A 25,166-nucleotide genomic window follows, 5' to 3' on the forward strand; every position below is an offset into this window, starting at 1 on the left:
ATATCCTTTTATACCGTACCAATAACATTACCTCAGATTTTCTTTAAGTGACTATGTAGAGCATCCTTTGTGTGGAAGGACAGACACCCTAGACTAGCCCATGATCTCCGCAGACACAAATTGGACGGTGGTGTTGGACTCCCTGACATAGCTTTTTACTACAAAGCCATGGCACTAGTTTGTATATTGAATTGGTGTCACGACTCCTCAAATAAATTATGTGTTCTGCTGGAAGAAACTATGGCGGGTAGGAATCTTGCAAGCACCCCTTGGATTCCATCATCCTTTAGAGGTCTTTTGAACTGGACATCCCCAATGACTCGAGCATCTTTGTCAACATGGGACCGATTGAATGCCTCGGGCCAATTCGCTCCCCAAACATCCCCATTGGCACCTCGTGGGGGCTATCCCTGTTTTTTTTTCACCCAGAGAAGAACCAGAATTCTTTGGCTCCAGGGGCTCAGACGGGAAAGTTGCATTTGCCAAATATGCCCCCAAGGGCGCTTTGTCTTCCTCTTCTGTGATACAGGTTTCATACGGAACTATCCCGTTTGCATCCTGGAGACATCGCCAACTAACAGACTTTCTTAGTAAAATACAACCCTGACTACGACAATTCAATACACTTGAATCCCTATGCCTTGATCTCCCAGATTCCAAACACTTATTGTCACAAACGTATAAACTCGTGCTTAGCTCAGAAACCAAATCTGTCCCCTGTTATATTCGAGATTGGGAGAGAGAGAGGTCAGCATTTACGTCCTTTACAGATACAAAGGATGGTTAAATTCACACACACTTCTTTCGTTGGCTTACGTACTCAAGAAAAATCCTATAAATTTATCTCTAGATGGTATAGGGCCCCGTCCCACCTAGCCCAGATGTTTCCAGCAGCCATGATCGCTGCTGAAGGGGGTGCAACTAACGGAGCACACTTCTTCAAATATGGTGGACAGGTCCCATGATTAGGGCCTTTTGGGAAGCAATTACTCCATGGATCCAGAAAACGACCCTTTGTCCCATAAGATTCTCTCTCTTAAATTTCCTTTTCCACAGGGCCCCTTCATTGACTCAAGTATATAAGAGGAGTGTCACTCCATAATTGCTAAATGCAGCTAAATCCCTGATCCCTAAATACTGGAAACAATCAGTATGTCCCATGTTGCTGGACAGGAAAAGGGAGGTTGAAGCTATCATGGAAGCTGAGAGATGAATAAACGTGGTCAAAGACCAACAAGACAAATTTAGAGACACGTGGTCAGGCTGGATGTATTATTGCTTTGAAATACCTACTAACTAATTGTGATCCCTATACTCTACCTCAGATGTGTATGTATTTGCTACCTGATTACCCTATAGCCATACCCAACATTAGTGGTTAAATTGATTGCTATCTTCCCTGTATTCTTTTTTTCCTGAAGGTTCGTTTTCCTTCCCCCATTACCCTTTCCTTCCCTTATTTTGCTGATCTATTTAGGCCACATCTGACCACTATACACGTACTTGATTGACCATATCAGGTGTGTATGTATGAAGGGGGTTCCTATCGTGCCTTGGCTTGCCCCCGCCTAGTCGCCCCCACACCTGTAATGGCAATGATGTGGGGATGGGTGGAGAACCCGGGTGCATTTGGTGTCTGATATACGCTTGACTTGTATGTATGTATGTATGTATGTATGGATGTATGTAATGTGCCTCCTGTATTTGGTGGATTATTTTAAATATGTGCATCAGAAGTGGAATTTGTTTTTTACTTCTATGTGATTCTTGTTGTCTATTCTGCATTTTGTCTTTCTGAATATTTAGAAAACATTTCATTATAAAAAAAAGAAAACGCGTTGGAGCAGGCGCTACATGCTGACGTCTCACCGCCACTTCCAAAAGACACTTTCGTTAGCATGATATTTATCACATATTTTGGACTTTTTTGCAGTGAGCTTTATTTACACTGATTTATTTTTGATTATTATTTTTGAATATGGGGGGATGCTTTTTGCTCATTATGAATGCTGTGTTGATGGTACATGCTTTAAGCTTGTAATTGACTATATTTGGAGGCGCTGCATTATTTTATTTATTGGTTTGTTTGGGTACTGTATATTTACCCGTTGCAAGATGCCCTTTTCTTTTCTCTAGCCCTTTTTATGTTTTCAGAAATAAAAACCTAACTGAGGTTCTAAGCTCTCATTGCAAAATCCACAACTAAAAAAAAAAAAAAAAAAAAGTAAGCTTATAGATGTGATTTAAGTGCACCTGTTCACACAGACTTTCATAAAATAAATGTTTATTTTAATTATATATGCTCCAAATTACAGCTCATGGAGTGCTGCGTTAATGCCCTGGTGACATCCTTCAAAGAAACCATTTTAGCTGAGTGCCAAGGAATGATCAAACGCAATGAGACAGAAAGTAAGTAGTTACTAGTAAACTTGTATTCCTAATGTAAAGATAAAAGTGCACCTTTTTAACTAGACTTGCCCCCAAAAAACTACTCTGCCTCTATAAACAAAACTAAAAAATAGTACTAATACCTGTCCCCCCTTCCACGCCTCTGAACTTCATTCTGTTGCAGAGCACCCCAAATGAATTATCTTTACCATCCTTTGCTCTTTGCTGCACTCTTTGGTTCCACCCGCTTGCTGCTACATCAGTAGAGTGTCCAAGAGAAAGTAAGTGATGTTGCAGCTAGAGGGTGAAAACGGGTATTGAACACACCCAGAAGTGTGTGGATGCTGATGATTCTGTGGCCAGTATAGATGCAAGAGAGCAAAGATCACATGCACCAGCAGGGGGACCGGTTAGTATTATTTTTTTTTATTTACCTTAAGTCATGCATACAGTGGGAAAGTGCTGAAAGATAGATTTCCCCCTTTCCTTCTTACTATCCAGGTGAAAGGTCTCAGGACAGCATGTGAAGGACACAGACCACATTTAAAACCTGTTGGAGCGTCTAATTTTTCACCACTTTATTCAAAAAAAAATTATAGTTGGGCTTTTATATTCAGGTAAATTAAGCAAAATTTGAAATATAACTTTCTTAACCAGTTCTGGTCCGGAAGGAGTTGCCCCCTTAATGACCAGGCCATTTTCTTGCGATTCGGCACTGCTTTAATTTAACGGACAATTGCGCGATCATGCAACGCTGTACCAAAATAAAATTGATGCCCTTTTTTCCCCACAAATAGAGCTTTCTTTTGGTGGTATTTGATCACCTGTGCGATTTTTTTTTTTTTTTTTTTTTTTTTTTTTTTTTTTTTTTTACACTTTTGAGGGGACCAGTGACATTACTACAGTAATCGGTGCTAAAAATATGCACTGTTACTGTAATAATGACATTGGCAGGGAAGGGGTTAACCTAGGGGTGATCAAAGGGTTAGTGTGAGCCTAGGGGAGTGTTTTCTAATTGTGAGGGGGATGGGCTTGTGAAACGACCACAGAGACCTGTGATCCTATATAGAAGGATCACAGGCTCTAACAGCCATAACAGCCCTCATACTTCTCATGTCGAGATACACACGACATTAGCAGATTTTGATGGACTAGAATTGAGAAGTATTTTTCGGAAACAGAGGATTTAATTGATTAACCGAAATGATACATTGACTCCAGTTGTTACTGATGGACTCTTTTGTTTGCGTCCTCGTATATATCTACTGGTACACTTGTCAGTTTTTCCTCTGTATCACACATATTTTTTTTTTTTTATATTGGTTGGTGTGTATTTTGTGTGTATTTGGAAGGATGATCCCATCTGGGCTAAAGCTCTTATCTGGTCTCTCTATAGAGTTGCACTTAATGTTTTCTCTCATGGATAAAGTTCCGAGTGGAATTGAGCCAATGTTAAAGGACCTTGAGGAGCACATTGTGAGCGCTGGATTAGCAGACATGGTGGCCGCTGCAGAAACCATTACTACTGTAAGTAGTCTTTTCTTATTTCATATGTTCCATGTAGTCCAGTCATGTCTGAACTGCATAGAGTTCTGTGAATAAAGCTAGTCATACATTGAAATTTGACTACTTCTTGTTTAACTGTTTTTTGTTCGAACAGGGTATCGGTGTTATCACCGATCAATGTATTCGGAGAGCGGAGGAGCCCCCTCTGTCAGAATACAATAGCATAGCAGGGAGGATTTCTAGATCCACCTCAAATGTGTGGATGGAGGAATCTTCCTTTTTTTTTTTTTTTTTTTTAAATATGATCTATCTAACTATCCTCTATGGGCAGCTTAAATATCGTGCCCTGTTACCTAATTTGGAAGAGGGTACTCTGGAGGACGCATTCATACTTCCTATTTATTTACTATCTTACTATACAAGCAGTCAAATATTGTAATTGAAGAGATGGAGATTAATTTCACATTATCGTTTAATAATTTGTGTACATTTAGCGCTACCTACAAAACAGTGCTCTTATTATGTGTATATAAACGATAAAACAAACAACCCTCTGTGAAAATAAATTATTCAATAGCTGCTGTACACTACTTAGTGATTCACCACACTAAAAATACCAAAAGTAATTTTAAATACAGTACAGTGCTACTGACCATAACCAAATCTGCAACAGGGATGATTACAAATATATATATATATATATATATATATATATATCTATATATATATATATATATATATATATATATATATATATATATATCTATATCTATATATATATATATATATATATATATATATATATATATATCCTAAACAAAACAAATAAAGGCTTTCAATCAATATGATCAACCATCGTGCGCTTCAATCTTCTTCTTGTTAATTTAAAGTGCAATCCCACCACTTGGTGAAATGCCTGCTCACCTCAAATATTCAAGGCTTTGCAAGGCTTTTCTTGTAGTTCACAATGAGTGGATTTCCTTCTCTCCTCCTAGGATAGATCACTCCTCACCACAGACTGTCAGGGCTTTACACTCTTTGCTGGGTGCTCTCATTAAAATACTCTCCTCCTTCCACTCCTGTGATCGATCATTCCTTATCACGGTTATTTCACCACATAAAACAAAAAGGTATCTCCATAGTGCTCTCCATTTGAAAGCTTTCCTAAAATGCCCCCTTTAAAATTAAACCTACAATACAAACAAAAATCAGCGAATTTCACTCGTGTCAGAAAAGCTCACCACTCGGCAAGGTTAGCAGTTGGCTCTGTGACATTACGGCCTGGGCTCCTCACTCCTATATGTGTCTTGCCATGTAATTGGCTTCCAGGAAAGGCGAGGAGGTTCTGTCTGGAGCAGTGCCCGCCTTGTTCCTGGTATGGTGAGTAGCTGTCCCCCTTTCTCCCTGGAGGGTTTTGGGGTGGACGTGGGCCCCTCCCTGGGATGGTCAGACCCCCTGGGTTCCCCTCCTTCCTTTTAGGCACCCCCCCTTCCTCTGCGCCTGGTGGCCCCTGGTGGTCCCTGTGAGACTTCTTGGGGTAGTGTGGTTGCCTGGCCTAGTGTGGGGCCTCGTGGAGCTGCATGGGGCTCCCATTTTGTTGTGGCCTGTATTCTGTATATACGGCGGCCATGTTTTTGGAGTCTGGTGGCCATTTTGCATTGGTCTAGTATTGAAAATAGCGGCAGCCATGACAGTGGAGCCTTCTGGGCAGCAATTTCGGCTGTGGGAGCCCCTTCTTATCCCCTGCTGCTGACTCCTGGGTCTCTTTTTCCTTTTAGACGCTGCACATGGATTACACTGCATCCTGGTGCTGCCGGTGTCTGTCTGTCAGGTGAGGGGATGAGTCTCGTGGGGTTTCTCCCTCTTTCTGCTGCAGGATCGTGTGGTGTTCTGTTGCTGACGGCTGGGTGGTGTTACCAGCGCGGTGGGGGTATCCCTTGGCAGTGTTTTTTAAACATTTTGTGGGGCCCCCTTATTCCTTATAGAGTCTTTGGAGCATGTTTCCCCACCTTGCCCCCTCTCGGAGGCCGTGGGGCCCTCCGGGTCCCAACAGTCCATTGATGCACTGATGGCGGTCCTGAACTCCTTTGTGTCCTGGGTAGAGGTGGCTTTTAGGTGGCTGGCTAGCAAAAAAAGCCTTCCCATGCCCCATCTGTCTCCTCAGATATTGAATCTGGTTTGGCCGCTGCGGACGTCGCCCACACTGAGGGGTCGATGGCCACGTGCCCTGATTTCTCAGATGGTGAGGATGATTCCTCCACACCTGTAGCTGCGCAGGAAAAGGCTCTGGTGAACACAATGTTTGTGTCTGTGCGTGAAACTTTAAAAATGGGAGGACACAGCTAAAGCTGCGGCGGAGGCACCAGTCCCCTTTGGCACTCACTAGCCATCTAGAGCGGTGAAGGGGTTTCCCTTCCCCTTCTGTTTTGACAGATTTGTCTCAAAAGAGTGGGAACGTCCAAAATGTCCCTTTTTGTGGTCCCTAGGCGATTTTGCAAGGAGGTACCCTTTTGAAGAGTCCCTCCCTAAAAGTCAATTGTTCCACCGGTGGTGAATCCCCCAGTTTGTAGGTTGAATAAGGCAACCATGATTCCGGTTGAAGAGTCTCCAGCCTTTAAGGATCCGGCTGACAGGAAGGCAGAGGCTGTGGCCCGCAATATGTTCACTGTTGCTGGTTTGGCACTTAGGCCGGTATTCACCATTGCCCTGGTGTTACAAACTCTGACCGAGTGGGCTAAACTTTTACGCCATGACCTGGAGGGTGAGCAGCTTTCCTCTGCCTTTGCTGAGCTTGCGGACCAGTTCATCCAGGGGCTGCAGTTTATCTGTGATGCCTCTTTCTAAGCGGCTCCCCTGATTTCTAGACTGCCTGTTTCGGCAGTGGTCCTTAGGCGTGTTTGGTGGCTCAAATGTTGGTCTGCCGACCAGACCTCTACAAAATCCTTAACCACTTTCATACCGGGTCATTTCTGGCACTCTGCTCCTACATGTAAAAATCATCATTCCTTTGCTAGAAAATTACTCAGAACCCCAAAATATATATATATATTTTTAGCAGAGACTCTAGGGAATAAAGTGGCAGTCATAGCAACTTTTTATGTCACACTGTATTTGCGCAGAAATTTTTTTAAACGCGTTTTTTTTTTTTTTTTTTTTTTGGAAAAAAAAGTTTTATGAATAACAAAAAAAAAAAAAAAACAAAACCCTAAAGTTAGCCCAATTTTCTCGATCGTTCATTGACAGACGCAGCTTCATATCATCTTAGCCACTGGGTTATGCTCCTCCCATCAGGAATAGAACACTAGGCAGGAAAAAGCTTTCACCACGCCTATTGGGCTGTCCCTGCAGGCATAACCCCACACACTCTGTTACAGCCCTTAGTTTGTTTTCTGCTTAGTTTAGGAGCAGGCCCTAGTTCCCTGCTGGGACTTCGGTCTTAGCTGTTTTTTATTTTGGGAACTTTTTTTGTACTTTATTCTTTAAGTAGAGTTCCTGGAAAACTTCAAGCAAGCATCCCTATCTACGCTGGACTCCACCGTTTTCTCCACTTCACTGTAGGAGTGGAGCATTATCAATTTGCAGCATTACCCTTTGGTCTCGCCTCCACCCCCGGGGTTTTCACCAAGGTACTGGCTCCAGTGTTGGCATTACTGCGCCAACAGGGGATTTTTAGTACTGGGGTATCTAGACAATCTCCTGTTGAGGATGGACTCTTACTCAGCCCTGTTGGGCGATTTGACTGTCACTGTCCAAACACTGCAAGAGTTCGGTTGGAACGTCAATTTAAAAAAATATGCCCTGATACCTTCAATGAAACTGGATCATCTGGGCCTGACTCTGGACTCCACCTTGGCGAGGGTATTTCTTCCCCCGGAAAAGATGCAGAAATTGCAGTAGGCGATCCGATTGTTAGCAAACAATCTGTCCTCTCTACGGACTTGCATGCGGGACTAGGGTCTGATGGTTTCGACCTTCGAGGTGGTTCCGTTTGCTCAGTTCCACACAAGATCCTTACAAAGGGAGACTCTCGTGAAATGGAACAAGGATCCAAAATCCTTGAATACTTTTATTCGGTTGAGTTGCAACACAAAGTCTGCTCTTCTGTGGTGGCTTCACTCATCAGCACTTCGCCAAGGCAAGTCCTTCCTGCCGTTGTATTGCATGGTAGTAACCTCGGACACCAGCCTTTCAGCCTGGGGAAGAGTGCTGGGGAGACTCTGCGCCCAGGGATCCTGGACAGTGGAAGATTCCAAGCTGCCGATTAAATGTCTTGGAGCTCAGAGCGATAAAGCTTTGCCTGAATCATTGGACGGCTCGTCTGCAAGGTTGCCGGGTCCGAATTCAATCGGACAATGCCACGGCCGTGGCATACATCAATCATCAAGGGGGCACCATGAGTGTCTTGGTGGCCCAGGAGGTGGCCTAGATCCTGGAATGGGCAGAAATTTTTGTTCCAGCCCTTTTCGCTGTGCATATCCCAGGAGTGGAGAACTGGCAGGCGGATTACCTGGGTCGTCAGGTTTTGTATCAGGGGGAGTGGTCCCTGCATCCGGAGGTGTTTCACCTCCTGTGTGTCTGGTGGGGGACACCCGATGTCAACCTCTTTGTTTCTCGACTCAACAAGAAGGTTCAGAAGTTTGTGGCCAGGTCAATGGATCCTCTGGCCGATGCCACAGACGCACTGGTGGCTCCTTGGGGTCAGTATCGGCTGATCTATGCGTTTCCTCCGCTGAAACTCCTGCCGAAGCTGCTGCGCAGAATAGAGGAGGAAGGGATTTTGGTCATTCTAGTGGCCCCAGACTGGCCTCGCTGGTCTTGGTATGCAGACCTGATGCTACTTGGAGGTTTCCTCTCGCTCCTTGGATGTTTTCTTCTCAGGGAAGATCTGCTGTCTCAAGGGCGGATCTACCATCCTGCTTTACAGTCGCTGGCTTTAACGGTGTGGCTTTTGAAAGCCAGGTATTGAAGGCTAGAGGTCTTTCTGACTCTGTGATTCCTACATTGTTGAAGGCCAGGAAGATCTATCATTGTACTTGGAAATCGTACATTGCATGGTGTGAACCGTTGAAAGTGCACCCTCGCTTGTGTTCGGTAGCTAGGGTTTTGGTTTTTCTTCCAAAAGGGGTTGAACAGCGTTTGGCTTTGGGCACCATCAAAGGCCAAGTGTCGGCTTTGGCTGTGTTTTTCCAACGTCCTTTAGCTATGCATGCCCCAATTCTCACTTTTATTTAGGGGGTGCGTCATATGACGCCTCCAAGACGATTCCCGTGGGATCTGAATTTGGTGTTATCAGTTCTTAAAAAAACCTACCTTTGAGAACATTAGGGAGATTCTCCTGCATACATTTTCTCAGAAGATTGCCTTTTTTGGTGGCTATCACTTCTTCCTGCAGGGTGTCCGAACTGGGGGCATTGTCTTGCCGTTCACCTTATCTGGTGGTCCACAGAGAAAAAGTGGTACTTCGACCTAATCAGTCGTTTCTTCATAAGGTGGTTTCTGATTTCCATTTGAATGAAGACATTGTGCTGCCTTCACTCTGTCCTAAGCCCAAGCATCCCAAAGAAATTGCTTTGCATTCTTTGGATGTGGTTCGGGCAATTAGATTTTACCTAGCGGCTACTGAATCTTTCAGGAAATCAGACTTTTTTTGTCCTTACCGAAGGACCTCGAAAAGGTTTGCCTGCGTCTACTGCAACCATATCCAGATGTATTAGGCAGACGGTGGTTCAGACTTATTCACTGAAGGGTTAGGTTCCTCCTTTCCCAGTGAAAGCGCATTCTACTAGAACGCTAAGTGCCTCTAGGGGCTTTTCGCCATCAGGCGTCAGTGATTTAAGTTTGCAAGGCGACAAATTGGTCGTCAGTGCACACGTTTTCAAAATTCTACAAGGTAGATGTGTTGGCATCTTCGGATGCCTCTTTTGGCCGCAAGATTTTGCAGGATGCTGTTTGAAAGAGATCTTTTTTTTTTTTCTCTTTGAGGGTGCATGTTTTTTTTTCTAGGTGTGCTCCTGTTGTTCTTGGTTGAGCTACTTGTTACCTGGTTGGCTTCCTTTAGCCTTTGGGGAATTAGTCTTCTTTACATTGTTTTTCCCACCCCTCATGATAATACTGCTTTAGGATGTCCCAATGACTAAGAGGATATAAAGCTGCATCTGTCAGTGAACGATAGAGAAAACTAGATTTTTGACTTACCGTAAAATCCTTTTCTCTGAAGTGCATTGACAGACGCAGCACTCCCCCTCTAATTATGAGTGGAATGGGGTTATTGTCTTCTAAACACTGCTTGCCACGAGACTAAGGCCTGTAGCAGGGTGTGTGGGGTTATGCCTGCAGGGACAACCCCAAAGGTGTGGTAAAAGCTTTTTCCTGCCTAGTGTCCTATTCCTAATGGGAGGAGCATAACCCAATGGCTAAGATGATATGAAGCTGCGTCTGTCCATGAACTTCAGAGAAAAGGATTTTACATTAAGTCAAAATCCAGTTTTTTTTTTTTTGTATAATGTGAAAGATGATGTTACGCCGAGTAAATAGATACCTAACATGTCACTCTTTATAATTGCGCACACTCGTAGAATGACGCCAAACTTCTGTACTTAAATCTCCATAGGCAACGCTTTAAATTTTTTTTACAGGTTACAAGTTTAGAGATACAAAGGGGGTCTTGAGCTAGAATTGTTGCTCTCGCTCTAACGTTCCTGGCGATACATCACATGTATGGATTGAACACTGTTTACATGTGTGGCTGCGACGTACACATGTGGTCGCTTCCAGGTGCGGGGGCGAGGGCAGTTTAAAATTTTTTTTTTTTTTCGTTGTTTATTTTTTTACACTTTCCCTTTAATTTTTTTTTTTTAATCACTTTTATTTCTATTACAAGGAATGTAAACATCCTTTGTAATAGGAATAGTGCTTGACAGGTCCTCTTTCTGGAGAGATCTGGGGGTCAAAGAGACATCAGATCTCTCCTACAGGCTGAAAATAAAAACTATCTCGGCTATGCAGCCAAGATCATGGCAGTATTGACAATATCCAGGCCGGCCGTGACGTCATAACGTCGCTCCTGGGCCTTCGAGAGTAAGAGACTGCCGGGACCATCTGGTCCTCGGCAGTCTCCATGGTGTACTTCAGCCGCTGATGGATTCCTTCTCCGGCTTGCCGACCGTGCGGGCAAGCCTGTAGAAGCACCGTAGGGCGGGGATGTCCCTTCTCACCGTCTGTAAGAACGATCAAGCAGCTGAACAGCCGCTATGATTATCCCTACAGTGCAGGGAATCGCCAGCTTAAAAATATTATATCTGAATGATGCCTGCAGCTGCAGGCATCATTCAGATATCCACACTTAAAGCCCAGGATGTCATATGACGTCCAGCGGTAAGGAAGTGGTTAACTGATCTTCCTTTTCAGGGAGATCACCTGTTTGAAGCTACCTTGATGATATCATTAGGAGTCTCACATAGGGGAAGAGTACTTTTTCTTCCGCAGGCTAGTAAGGGTAAGGAACCTCATCGTAGTCCGGGCTCACAAGAATTTTTTTTTCATCCCTCAGGGTCAGCTGACAAGGGTTCAAAGCCCTTCAAGGCCACTTTGGGGGGGGGGGGGGATCCAAGCGACCTTGGTCTGGCAAGCCGAGAGCAGGATTCCCAAGACCTGCAGACAAGTCTCCTTCAGCATCAAGGTGCGCCCTCACCTGTGCCTGGGGTGGGGGGATGTCTTCGCTGGTTCCCGGACCTGTGGACTTCCTTGGTGCAAGACAAGTGGGTCCATGAAGTATTACGGTCTGGCTACAAAATCGAGTTTCGTTCTTACCCTCAGAAAAGGATCTTCCATCCCATGTGCGCCTGCCCCAGACCGATTACAGGCTCTCTTTGGGGCGGTGCAAGACCTGTTTAGGGGGTCATTGTCCTGGTTCCCACCTCAGAACATTTTCATGGGTTTTATTAAAACCTGTTCACAATCCCAAGGAAAGAGGGCAAGGTGCGTCCAGTTCTGGATCTCAAGGCACTGAACTTCTTTGTGCGGGTACAGAAGTTCAGAATGGAGTCCATTCGCACGGTGGTGGTGGTGTCGACATCAAGGACCCTTACTTACACATTCCAATATGTGTCTGTCATTAGCGCTTCCTCCGCCTGCTGTGAGGAGCATTTTCAGTTTGTGGAGTTACTCTTTAGTCTCTCCTCCACTCCTCAGGTCTTCACAATGTGTTAGCCCCGGTTCTGGCATTGTTACGTCAGGGGATCGCAGTGCTGGGCTACCTGGATGACCTCCTGCAAGCAGAGTCCCCTACTGCTCTGGTCGACACTGTGGAAATCACTATACAAACTCTTAAGGGAGTTTGGCTGGCTTCTGAATTATCAGAAGTCTGCTCTGGTTCCTTCCAGAAAGTTAGACTTTCTGGGTCTAACTCTGGACTCTGCTCTAAGCAGTGTTCCTTCCTATGGACAAACTCCAGAAATTGCATGCAGCAATTTATCTCCTGCTGTCCAGCAGGTGGTCTTCCCTCTGGACTTGCATGCGGGTGCTGGACTTGATTTTTCATATCTTTTTTGAGGGGGTTTCCTTTGCACGGGTAAATATGAGGTCCCTGCAGAGGGAGATCTTGGCCAAATGGGACAAGTTTCCGAAGTCCCTGGACAATCCGATCTGGCTGAGCCGGGAAACAAAAGGCTCCCTGATCTGGTGGCTTGGTTCTCTGGCTATTTGACAGGGCAAATCCTTTCCCCCCTTGTATTGGACAGTGGTTACCTTGGATGCCAGTCTGTCGGGGTGGGGAGGTGTTCTGGGCCGGAGCTCTACTCAGGGTGTTTGGACACTGGAAGAGTCCAGACTACTGATAAATGTCCTGGAACTCTGAGTGATCAGGCTGTGCCTGGATAACTGGACGGATCGTCTTCAGGGGTGTCCAGTGCGAATTAAATCGGACAACGCCACGGCCGTGGCTTATGTCAGTCACCAGGGGGGCACAAAAGTGTGTTGGCAGCTTTGGAGATAGCCGATGTTCTATGGTGTGCAGAATGTTTTCGTTCTGGCCCTCTCCGCCGTACACATTTCCGGGGTGAGAAATTGGCAGGCGGATTATCTCAGTCAGCAGGCGTTGGACCAAGGGGAGTGGTCCCTTCACTCTGAGGTGTTTCATCAGTTGAGTCTCTGGTGGGGCACTCCTGAGGTGGATCTGTTGGTGTCTCAGGTCAACAGAAAGGTGCAGAAGTTTGTGGCACGATCATGGGATCCTCTGGCGGACACCACAGACGCTCTGGTGGCCCCTTGGGGCCAGTATCATCTGATGTCTCTCAAGCTTCTGCCGAGACTCTTGCGCGGGATCGAGGCAGAAGGGATCTCCGGTCTTGGTATGCTGACCTGGTGTGGCTGGTCACTGATGTACCTTGGAGACTGCTTTTCAGGGAGGATCTGCTGTCCCAAGGACCAATCTTCCATCCTGCTTTATGGTCGCAGACTTTTACGGCTTGGCTGAAAACCAGGTCTGAAGTATAGGGGTTTGTATGGGTCGGTGATTCCAACACTGTTGAAAACTAGGAAATCTACCTCTAGGAAGATCTACCATCGAAAGTGGAAAGCGTACATTTCGTGGTGTGAGTCACTTGGGGTTCACTCCCGCTCTTTCTCTGTGGCTCGGGTTTTGACCTTCCTTCAACGGGGGGTTGAGCAGAAATTGGTTTTGAGTACCATCAAGGGCCAGGTGTTGGACTTGGCAGTCTCCTTTCAATGACCCTTGGCCATGCACTCCCTGGTGCGTACCTTTTATTCAGGGGGTTTGACACTTGACTCTTCCAGTGAGGTCTCTGCTACTGCCTTGGGATTTCAACTTGGTGCTTTCAGTCCTCCAGAAGCTTCCCTTTGAAAATATTCAGGAGATTCCCCTGCTTACGCTGTCTCAGAGGGTGGCCTTTTTGGTGGCAATCACCTCTGCGTGCAGGGTGTCAGAATTGACGATGTTATTTTGTCGCTCACCTTAATAGATGGTCAACAAAGATAAGGTGGTTCTTCGCCTCTATCCATCCTTCCTTCCAAAAGTTGTCTCTGATTTCCATTTGAATGAGGACATTGTGTTGCCTTCCCTGTGTCCCAGGCCAAAACATCCTAGGAAGTGGTGTTGCATGTCCTGGATGTGGTTCAGGCGATTCGGTTGTACCTGACAGCTATGGAGTCCTTTAGGAAGTCAGACTCTCTATTTGTGCTTACGAATGGGTCTCAAAAAGGATCGTCCTCTACTTCTGTGATCCAGAAGGATCAGACAGATGGTGACTCGGGCCTATTTATTCAAGGGTCAGGTTACTCCTTTCCCTTTCAACGCACACTCTACTCGGGCCCTCAGTGCTTCCTGGGCCTTCCATCATCAGGCGTCAGTGACGCAGGTGTGCAAGGCAGCCACCTGGTCGTCGGTGCACACTTTCACTAAATTCTATAAAGTGGATGTGTTGGTATCTGCAGATGCTTCTTTTGGCCGCAAGGTTTTGCAGGCTGCTTTTGAGAGGGCCTGTTTCCTCTTTGGGGGTGCTATATTTTCAGGTGGGCTCCAGTTTTGGTTCAGCTCCTGTTACCTGGTTGGCTATGGTATAGCCTTGGGAATTTTTTCTTGCTGTTCCTTCCCCTCATGTTTGACACTGCTTTGGGACGTCCCAATGGTCAAAAAGATCAGGAGGTGTGCCCGTTAATGAACGATAGAGAAAATTGGATTTGGCTTATCGTAAAATCCATTTCTCTGATGTTCATTGACGCACACAGCACCCACCCCTCTATGAAGTTGTAATACTTCTGACATTGCTTGTAACACAACTGAGTACCTATAGCAGAAGGGGGGAGTATACCTCCTGGGACTGTTAAAAATTAAAATGTATATAATCGCGTGGGCTACTATGTGAAAACTATGTGCACGTTTTATGCTTGCACGTTTATGCTTTTTTTTTTTTTTTTTTTTTTTTTTGTAATCTGCACTTTTTGCATATTTGGTTATGGTCAGTAGCGCTGCACTGTATTTATAACCACATTATTGTTTGTTAAAGAAAAAAATAATAATTGCGAAGAACCCAAATAAGAAACATGTCTAATTTTCATTTTTGCTGAGCGATTTAGTTGCTTCTTCATACTCTAATACAAAGTTTTACTGATTTATTTTTCATATGGATGCTCATCACCATGTCTTCATTGTTAAGCATTGGGAAAAATGTATGTTGGTCTTAATTAAAATGTTTTCTTTGAAAAATAAATGCTCTTTATTTATCTCTAAAAGGCAGAGCTCTCTTTGCATCCTTTTTTCATCCTGTTTTTACTGGTTCATAAGTTAGATCGAGCTGTAGCACTTTAATAAAGACTAATGCTGTTTTTCTGTTGTTTTTTTTTTTTTTTTTGTGTGTTGCCTAGGATTCTGAGAAATATGTAGAGCAATTACTGACACTGTTTAATAGATTTAGCAAACTAGTAAAAGAAGCTTTTCAAGATGATCCAAGGTTTCTTACTGCTCGAGACAAGGTAGGCTTAATTTTTAGTCTGCTATACCTTATTTATCTATTCTTCTCCATGTTTTTATAGTGTATAGATAAAGGTGAAATTTAAAGGTTCATTTTCTCGGGTCCCCTGTCAGCGTTGTTGGCCCCTCTCTGCCTTTTGCCACCATAGCAAGCAGCTTGCTATGGGAGCACCTGAGCAGCCTCGCTTCCGAGCCGCTGCTCTGTGTGTCCATTCACAACATACAGCATGGCTCAGCTCCACCCCTGCTCTCTCCTCATTGGCTCACTGGCTGTGATTGACAGTAGCGGGAGCCAATATAAACTGCTGATGTCTCAGCCAATGAGGAAGGAGATACCAGGGAGAGCCAAGGCTCTCGTGCCCATCGCTGGATTGAGATGGGGCTTGGGTACTTTTCCCGGGGGGCTGGGGGAGTTGCAACACAGAAGGTTTTTTACCTTCATGCATAGAATACATGAAGGTAAAAAATCTTGAGCCTTTACAATCACTTTAAATTACTCCAAAAAGTGATAAAAGTGTTTAAGTCAAATAGAAAACAGGACTGTGCATTTGTCATTCATTTAGATGTGTAGTTAATTGTGCAGGCCACTTGGTTTGTGCTTTGCATGCTTTGTCAGTGCTAGTTTCCTGACCATGATGTTAATCTTATGGCGTCATTGCCTTTTGTCACTGACTGGAACAGATATGCAGTCAAGATCTTGGATTTCACTTACTGTGTGCTTGTTCTGGGCCACTGATATAAAGAACTTTAATCTTTCTCAATCAATTGGCTATGTAATAATAATTGCTGATCCAGCACAGTAATAATTGCCCCCATTACGGTTTGTAATTGGTGCAGCAGTGGGAAGCAGACAGTGGACTGTATGGGAGGATTAAAGGATGGTGGAAGTTAGCCACTGACAGTTTAACGTACACCTGTCAAAGTGCCATGGCATTTTTTTGGAAAGCTGATTGAAATGTTTAGCTACCCTTAGCTGACCACCTTCTAAAATGCCAATTGATTTACTTTCATGCTGATTATTGGGACTCTTGAACCCTTTTCAATACTTACCTAGAACAAAACGCTGATCAGTGGTTCTGACCTCACTGGTTGCATCATTTTTTCAGATCAGTGACAAAAGTAGTCATTTTGTCCAGAAGGCCAGCAATGGAAGCTTGCCTAATTCTTTCTGGAAAGGAAAGGTTTTCTCTTAGGAAGAACTCTCATGAAAATTTAAAAATGTATTTTTCTCTTTTGTTCTTTAACGGACACAGCTCTAAATCTTCTTTGACCCTTGGGTTATGCTGCTCTCCATAGGAGTAGGACAATAGGCAGAAAAGAATTGACTAAACCCATAGGACCATCCTAGGGGTGGGGGTATACTCCCACTTCCTGCTATAGGACTTCAGTTTTTTTCCTGCTTAGTCAGGAGTTATTACCTGAACTACAATCAAGTCTGTTGCAGTGAGAACTACAATCGACTGCTGGACTGGGCGATGCACTGGATATCCTAGATCCTTACGATCTTCCCAGTCCGGCCAGCGAGCACGACCTGAACCGCAGCTCCTCACTAGTTTGCCCGCAAGATAGCCCCACTGGACAGGGGCTGGCCAGTGAGTTAAACATCCCCGAGGATGCACAGCCCTGGTCACGACCCTGTTCACAACTTGAGTCGCAGCGTGCCTCTGGCCCGCAGCACCCCCATTCCATTATAGTGCAGAGGTCTGCCCGGATTGGTGACCCCCCCCCCCCCCGGTTCCAAGGTATGGTGAGTAGTGTCCCTGCTTCCCTCTGGTGAATGCTCGGGGTGGACGCGGGCCCCTCCCTGGGTTGGGTGGCCCCCCATGTGTCCTTCCTTCCCGGTGGGGAAGGTATCTTGTGCACAGATCCGGCTCAAGGGCCTTCGACTCGGAAGGAGTCCAGTCTGCTAATTTAATGTTCTGGAGATTCAGGCGATCGGGCTTTGCCTGTCTCTATTGATGGATCGTCTACAGGGGCACCCGGTAAGAATTCAATCGGACAATGCCACGGCTGTGGCGTATGTCAGTCATCAAGGGGGCACCAAAAGTGCCCTGGCCGCCAGAGAAGTGGCCGGCATTCTAAGGTGGGTAGAACACTTTGTTCCCACTTTCTCTGTTGTGCACATTCCTGGGGTGGAAAATTGGCAGGTGGACTATCTGTCGACAGGCACTGGATCCGGGCTTCTGGGCAGAATTGAGGCAGAAGGGATTACAGTCTTTCTGGTGGCTCCAGACTGGCCTCGCCAGTCTTGGTAGGCAGGCCTAGTAAGACTGGTAGCCAATGCCCCTTGGAGACTCCCTCTCAAGGAAGATCTTTTGTCTCAAGGACTGATTTTCCATTCTGCTTTACGGTTGCTGGATTTAATGACCTGACTATTGAAAGCCAGGTATTGAGGGACAGAGGGTTGTCGGATTAGGTAATTCCTACACTGTTGAAAGCTAGGAAATCTACTTCTAGGAAGATTTATCATCGAGTTTGGAGGGCGTACATTACTTGGTGTGAGTCTCGGGGGGGGGGGGGGGGGTTGGGGGGGTTCCCCCTGTTTCTTTTCAGTGTCCCGTCTGCTGTAGTTTCTACAAAGAGGTGTAGAACAGCGTTTGGCCCTGGGCACCATCAAGGGCCAGATTTCCGCTTTGGCAATCTTCTTCCAATGCCCGTTGGCCACAAATTCCTTGGTTCATACTTTCGTACAGGGGGGAACGCCACCTGGCTCCTCCGATAAGGTCCCCGGTGTCTCCGTAGGACCTCAATTTGGTACTGTTGGTTCTTCAAAAGCCACCTTTTGAAAATATTTGTGAACTTCCTCTGCTTACTTTGACACAGAAGGTGGCTTTTTTGGTGGCTATTACATCTGCACGCAAGGGGGTCTGAGTTGGCTGCGTTGTCCTGTCGGTCACCTTACCTGGTAGTTCACAGGGACAAAGTGGTGCTACATCCCTGTCAGTCGTTCCTTCATAAGATCATTTCTGGTTTACACTTGAATGAAAACATTGTGTTGCGTTCCATGTGTCCTAATTCCTTGGATGTGGTTCAGGCAATCAGGTTGTATCTGGAGTCATTTCGGTAAATCGGATTCCTTGCACTCGTAAGCGGCAGGCTGCATCTGCTGTGACCATTTCCAGATGGATCAGGCAGACGGTGGTGTAGGCCTATTCCATCAAGGGTCAGGTTCCTCCTTTCCCTGTTGAGGTGCATTCTAAGTGGGAGCTTAGTGCCTCCTGGGCCTTCTGTCATCAGGTGTCAGTGGTCCAGGTTTGCAAGGCGGCCACCTGGTCATCTGTGCACTCATTCACAAAGTTTTACAACTTGGATGTATTCACATCTGCGAATGCTGATTTTGGCAGCAAAGATTTGCAGGCTGCTGTTGCAGAGGCTCCTGCCTTTTGAGAGTATATTTTTCTTTGGTAGGTGAGCTCCAGTTGTTCCTGTTTGAGCTCCTGGTTTACCTGGTTGGCTACATTTAGCCCTTTTGGGAAATATGTTTATTGCTGTGTTTTTTCCCACCCCTCATGTTGATACTGCTTTGGGACGTCCCAAGGATCAAAGAAGATATGGAGCTGTGTCCATCAATGAAGGAAAGAGAAAACTTGATTTTTTTCTTACCGTAAAATCCTTTTCACTGATGTTCATTGACGGACACAGCACCCACCCTTCTGTTGAGTTGGTTATGTATTCTTCTGACACTGCTTGTTACAAAACTGAAGTCCTATAGCAGGAAGTCGGAGTATAGCCCCTAGGACGGACCTATGGGCGTAGTCAATTTTCCCACTCCTACGGAGAAGCAGCATAAGCCAAGGGTCAAAGAAGATATGGAGCTGTGTCTGTAAATGAACATCAGAGAAAAGGATTTTATGGTAAGACAAAAATCCAGTTATTTTAACTTTAGCACTTTGTCCAGTTCTGATCAGTGGTTCAGTTGTCCCCTTAACTCACCTTTTTAATGCTGGCTGTAGTTACACCATTATTTGAAGCCTAAATGCATAGGTATTCCTCTGGGGAGGAGGTACAACCAGCACAGTGTCCCTGGCCTCTCTCTAGCAGGGGCTGCTCTTACACATACCTAGCCGATGGATCACACCGATCACGTTTACTAATATAAATGAATAAGCAGTGCTGATCATTCATATTAGTGAATCAGCACTACATCTGTTGTTGCTTGTACACACACACACCCCCCCACCTTAGCTGAAGGATCACACAGCACTTCCAGCACTGTATGATCTTTCACTTTTAAGAGTCAACGATCAGGCAGGTGCCATGTGGTGCTGATCATTCTTTCGTGGCAGCAATACTGTGTGATCCATGGGCCAAGGCTGCTTTCTAACAGCTTGGTCGAATGGGTGGGCGGTTGGGTTAGGGAGGGGGCTGTCCTTTAGCACCTTGAGTGATGGATTTGAACGGACAAAGTGCTGTATGTACTTGGTCCTCTAGGGGAATATTTATTTAGAAATTTTTAAAAATTGTAAGGAGACTTCTTGCTTGCAGCACTGTTTTGCATTCTGTGCCATTAGTATACACATAGTGCATGACAATACAAACTGAAAGGCTGTTGGAGAGTATCTCTTGACATTTCAAAATGTGAATCTAGCCCGTGCTTTTCATGCTATCTTTAATTTGGGGAAATATGAAACATCGGTATCCCATGAAAAATGAAACATGCGGCAAGCCTCTTAAATGCTAATTCATATTTAAATATGGAGTGTTTTCAGGGTGTGCTGAATCCTCAGTTCTAGAGGTGTGGCATTACTTGATGGTCTCTGCTGTCTTGGCATTCGAAATAGAGTGGCAGGGGAGGAAACGAAATGTGACCATTTACAGCTGGAGAGAGGCGAGTCATTAAAGCGGTTTTAAAGCCTTAAGGTTTTTCACCTCAATGCATTCTATACATTTAGGTGAAAAACCTTCTGTGCTGCAGCTCCCCCCAGACCCCCCTCCCCTTTTCTTACCTGAGCCGGATCCAGTTTGAAGACAGTTACACAATGCCTAAAAAAAATATCAATACCTCTTGATTTTTTTTTTATTTCACAAAGCATGCTGTGGCAGCCACATGGTAACCAGATCAATGTATAATAGCATTTGTTTAGTTTCATTGATCTTGGGAATCACAAGGATGAGTTTGATTACCTTTCAGTTAAGGATATTTTCACATTATTAGGCAATATTGGCTATATACAAATTTTTCAAAATGATTTTTGAATTTGTATCTTTACATTTCTTAATTTTGCATCCTTTAGAAAGGAAACCAACATTTTCATTGTGTCTGTTATCCTCTAGGCATACAAGGCTGTGGTGAATGATGCAACAATATTTAAACTGGAGCTACCACTAAAGCAAAAAGGGTAAAGTACTTTTTTCTAATTGTTGATGGGGGAGACACAGGCATACCACTCTGTCTTGCTTATAGTTACCTCTCTCTACCCTTTCAGTCTTTTGATAAGCCTGTAATTTTGGTCTGATGTTTTTTGTATGTCTTTTATAGGTTCAATAGTGTTTAAACTACTGCCTCTGTTATACAGTGGTGGTAATAGCTGTAAAGTGAGGATGCCCAAAAAATATATATAAAAAATATATATATTTATATATGTTCATCATTAAACAACCTACAAAGTACATAAACCAGAAAAAAACCTAAATCAATTCTACTGTACAATACTATCAGGAAATCCCTATTTTTTATGCAGCCTCAGACATAGAGAACTGATCTCAGCAACCAATAGAAGAACTATGTTTTTTTTTATTCATTTATTTTTTTAGATTTTTTCTGAACATCATTCCTGCCAAGTACCTTATAAAGACTGTGTTGTTTTAAAAGCTAAGGGTGGCCATGCTGAAAATTATCTTGATTTATTTTTTCCTGTTTATGCACCTTGTAGATTTCGAATTAATACAAATTATTATTATTTTTTTTTTTTTAAAGCATCCTCACTTTACAGCAAGTGCCTAAAATGTTTGCACAGTACTGTAAATAAAGTTTGTTTTCCATTTTATACATGACAGAGGATTTCCTGAAACACCATGTCTGCTTTCAGGCAGACTGGCTGTCACTTAAACCTCTGATGGAGGATGAGTCACTGTAATGTGTTTTGTGTATAACATTCACCCTGAACTAGTTCTAGAACTGAATTCTATAACAACTTGTATATATATATATATATATATATAATATACTGTATATATTTATAAAAACAACCTCTGAGTGCTCACTTCCTGTATAGTAAGGACCTAATGCTCATTTAGTCTAGGGACATGTTATAGTTCCAGTATTCATGACCAGTCTCATAAAGCTGCTCCTCTTGGCCATGCATAAAATGACCTCATAAGAATGTTAAGGACTGTTTAAAAAAAAAAAAAAAACCAAAGATTGAAGGAGCATTAGAACCCAGGCATGCAAGGGTGACCAGTGGGGTGCAATGAATGCGCATTGCATTAGGGAAACCCATTCAAATGAACCTACCACAATGGGTCAACAATAATACTTGCTGCATTTTTTCATGCCAAGTGGATACGATGTAATAGCACATTACTGTGTGCTGCTCGCAGTGTGGAGGTGTTCGGGTGACATTAAAAATGAATGGCATAACAGTGCACCAATGCACGCACAACACAGTGCTGTAAATGGGCCCTTACTATATGAGCAGGAGAGCACCCTAGTGTGATTTTTATAATCTGACCATAGTTTAGCTTTAACTACATGCTTTGTTTTACTTCATGATAATTTTTGATTCACAAACATAAATACTACATAGATGTAAAACCCCAGCAAATATAAGAAACCGGGGGCGATTCAGACGAATTTTCCACCAAACGTGTAACATTGATATCTTATTGCAGACTGTCTTTGCATTGTCATGCTAAAATGATGTTTAAGTAACTTTTAAGTTAGAATGATACTTATTTTTATGGAACATTTATTGTTTTAGGGTGGGATTAAAAACACAGCCTGAGTCAAAATGCCCGGAGTTACTTGCTAATTACTGTGATATGTTGTTAAGAAAAACACCTCTCAGTAAAAAGCTTACTTCTGAAGAAATTGAAGCAAAGCTGAAGGAAGTGGTATGTGTTTATTTTTATGCAATAATATAATAACATTTTAACAACTTCCATAGTAACAGAGCTTGTAGGTTATGCACATCTGTCCCAGTTCCAAAAAAAAAATGTAATTCGAAAGTACTTCAAAATTAGTTTGCTTTTAACATTAAATTTTAGAATGAATGAGAGAAAACTACATAGGTTGCTAGAATTTTGTTTCTTCAAGAAACTTTCCATCCTACTCCTTCAAATCTTCTTCTCATTGTGGTAGAAAAGGAATTCCGATTTGACCTTTTAACAATCAGAAAGTCAAACAAATGTTTGTATAAATGTTAATTCGAAAATCTTCTAGTTTATGGACCGCTTTAGGCAGTAGATGTTTTATACCTTTTCAAGTCTGCTCTTAGCTAGTCTTTTTGTTTAGATTTTTTACTGTTGTTTTTCTTTTATTGCTACGCATTTTTAGCAGTTCTCAGTGCTTGTTCCTGTTTTTGAAGCAATATTTAATGAACACGATAGACAGTCAATCGAAGGAAATTGGATCCTCCAACTTTTTATAAATTATATCTGCTTCTTGTCATGTCGACAATTCTTTTCTGTTGTTCACAGCTGCTGGTGCTCAAATATGTTCAGAATAAAGACGTGTTCATGAGATATCACAAAGCTCACCTCACCAGACGTCTCATTCTGGACATCTCCGCAGACAGTGAGATTGAAGAAAACATGGTGGAATGGCTCAGGGTAAAAAAGATGTTCTTAATAGATTGTTTATCTCCTGTAGAGTTGTAGTTTTTTTTTTTTTTTATAGAAATCCTGTTGGATATATCCATGAATAACCATCAACATGCAAAACAATTTTCTCCAGTGCCGTGGAAACCTTTTTACTTTTGCATAGTGAAAGCTGAATTTTGCCAGGTTTGTTTGTAAATCCACCTTATGTGATCACTGTGATTTGCTGTCATGGTGATCACATGAACAATGCTGATTAGTTCCTGATTGTTATTGTAGACCAGCAGCTGCTATTGACAGCAGGGTGTCAGAAGTCTGAGCTGCACAGGTGTAGATAGACCATTGGCTTTCAGTGGCAGTGCGGTGTCAGAACAGGAAGCCTGCACATGTGTGCACTCCTACTTCTGATATGGAGCATAGATTAACAGTCTCTCAGCAGAGAGAGAACTTGCATCTACAGATTGGGGTTTCTTGGTGTTAAAAAAATCAATTTATATGCAATTCAGCTTTGTATTTAGGCATTTAGCTTGAGTTGCATTTTAAATGTGTGCGTAAAAATTGTTAACTTTGTAGATTTCACTTGCATGCTTTGTCTCATTTTTTTCCACTTTCACTACTTTAATAAGTTTTGTTTACTATTATGTTCCATACTGTCCGTGTATGTTTTCTATATATACTTTACCGAAGAGAATAATACTTCCACTGCATCATGTAAAAGGGCAGGAAGAGTTTGTTAGTACTGGCACACTAATTTCAGTGACAGACATGTCTAAAAGTGCACCCTAGTCAGGGCTGTATTCACCATATTGGCACTTGTGGGCCAGTGCAAGTCTCAAATTTTACAAATTGTGATAGAACTATCTTGTATTATTTCCCTCCTCTGACCACTTCTGGCCATTTGTTCATAAATTTAGTTAAAGAACTCTAGGGAAAAGGGGCTGTGGAAATTAATAGGATATAAGAAAAAGTGAAACCTTTCTCTTGTTTGGTAATCTTCACAGATTAAAAGTTGTCCTGAAATATAAATATTACAACGTGCTACCTCGTATAGTTATACAATCACCTAATATAAAAGGTGTCATGCTTTATGTGTGCTAAGGGCAGCATGATTTCTCAATACAGCCCTGCCCCTATATAGCCAGCACACCAAAAATGTAAAAATCCACAACCAACCCTTTCTATTTATTTATTTTTTTTTTTTGTAACCTTTCTGTTACTGCAGTGCAAGCTTGTGTTTCCTGGCTACTGAAAATGAATACTCATTTCATAATTAATGCTAACTTTTTGTTAATATCCACAACAATGTTGCATTTGCTTGATAGAAAAGCTGGTAAACTCCTACATAGCTTATTTAGGGTTTATAGCACCATTTTTACATTGCTTTTTTTTCTTTTTGTATTATCAAGGAAGTCGGAATGCCCGCTGACTATGTTAATAAACTGGCTCGGATGTTCCAAGACATTAAAGTATCTGAAGATTTAAATCAAGCTTTCAAAGAAATGCATAAAAACAATAAATTAGCACTTCCAGGTATGACATAAAATAATTTAAAGAATAGCAATCTTTCACTTCTGTGTTTGCAGTGTAATAGTCTCAAAATGCTGTGAAGTAGGGTGGTATGGGAGCCTCAAGACTTGACTGCATTTTCCCAATTGTGGAAAAGTATCTTAGGAGCGTCCTTGTAAAAACCATGGCAGTCCTGTTTTCTGTTTCGTTCATCGATGGACACAGCGCTCCATAAATCATAACTAGTGGGTTATATTGCCTCCTCCAGGAGTAGGAGTAGGCAGAACAAAAAACACCCGGCTACACCCATGGGCCGTCCTCAGCTGGTATATAACCCCCTCTCTGCTTTAGGTAATCAGTTTTAATCTGTCTAGTCCGGAGTAAGGACCTAGGCTCTGGGATCTCTGGTCCTAGCAACTTTCTCCTTCCTTGCATCTATTTTGTTTTCTCTCAGGAGATCTACAACTATCAACTGCCAGGCTGGGTGACGGGCTGGATATTCTAGATCCAGCGGTCCCCCCCC

At 43.4% G+C, this 25,166-nt stretch overlaps 1 protein-coding gene across 1 annotated transcript in view; it reads left to right on the forward strand.

Moving 5' to 3' along the window:
* The window catches only part of CUL5 (cullin 5), a 135,194-nt gene that overhangs the window by 68,550 nt on the left and 41,478 nt on the right, over positions 1-25,166 (forward strand). Inside the window, exons 8-14 of the mRNA XM_082248438.1 lie at positions 2,316-2,409; positions 3,785-3,915; positions 15,274-15,381; positions 20,654-20,718; positions 22,300-22,432; positions 23,018-23,149; positions 24,544-24,667. Of these exons, the coding sequence (XP_082104564.1) occupies positions 2,316-2,409; positions 3,785-3,915; positions 15,274-15,381; positions 20,654-20,718; positions 22,300-22,432; positions 23,018-23,149; positions 24,544-24,667 (787 nt within the window). The remainder of the gene's footprint in view (positions 1-2,315; positions 2,410-3,784; positions 3,916-15,273; positions 15,382-20,653; positions 20,719-22,299; positions 22,433-23,017; positions 23,150-24,543; positions 24,668-25,166) is intronic.

Source organism: Pelophylax lessonae (assembly GCF_965119305.1).
Source record: "Pelophylax lessonae genome assembly, chromosome: 2".
NCBI classification, from domain to species: domain Eukaryota; kingdom Metazoa; phylum Chordata; class Amphibia; order Anura; family Ranidae; genus Pelophylax; species Pelophylax lessonae.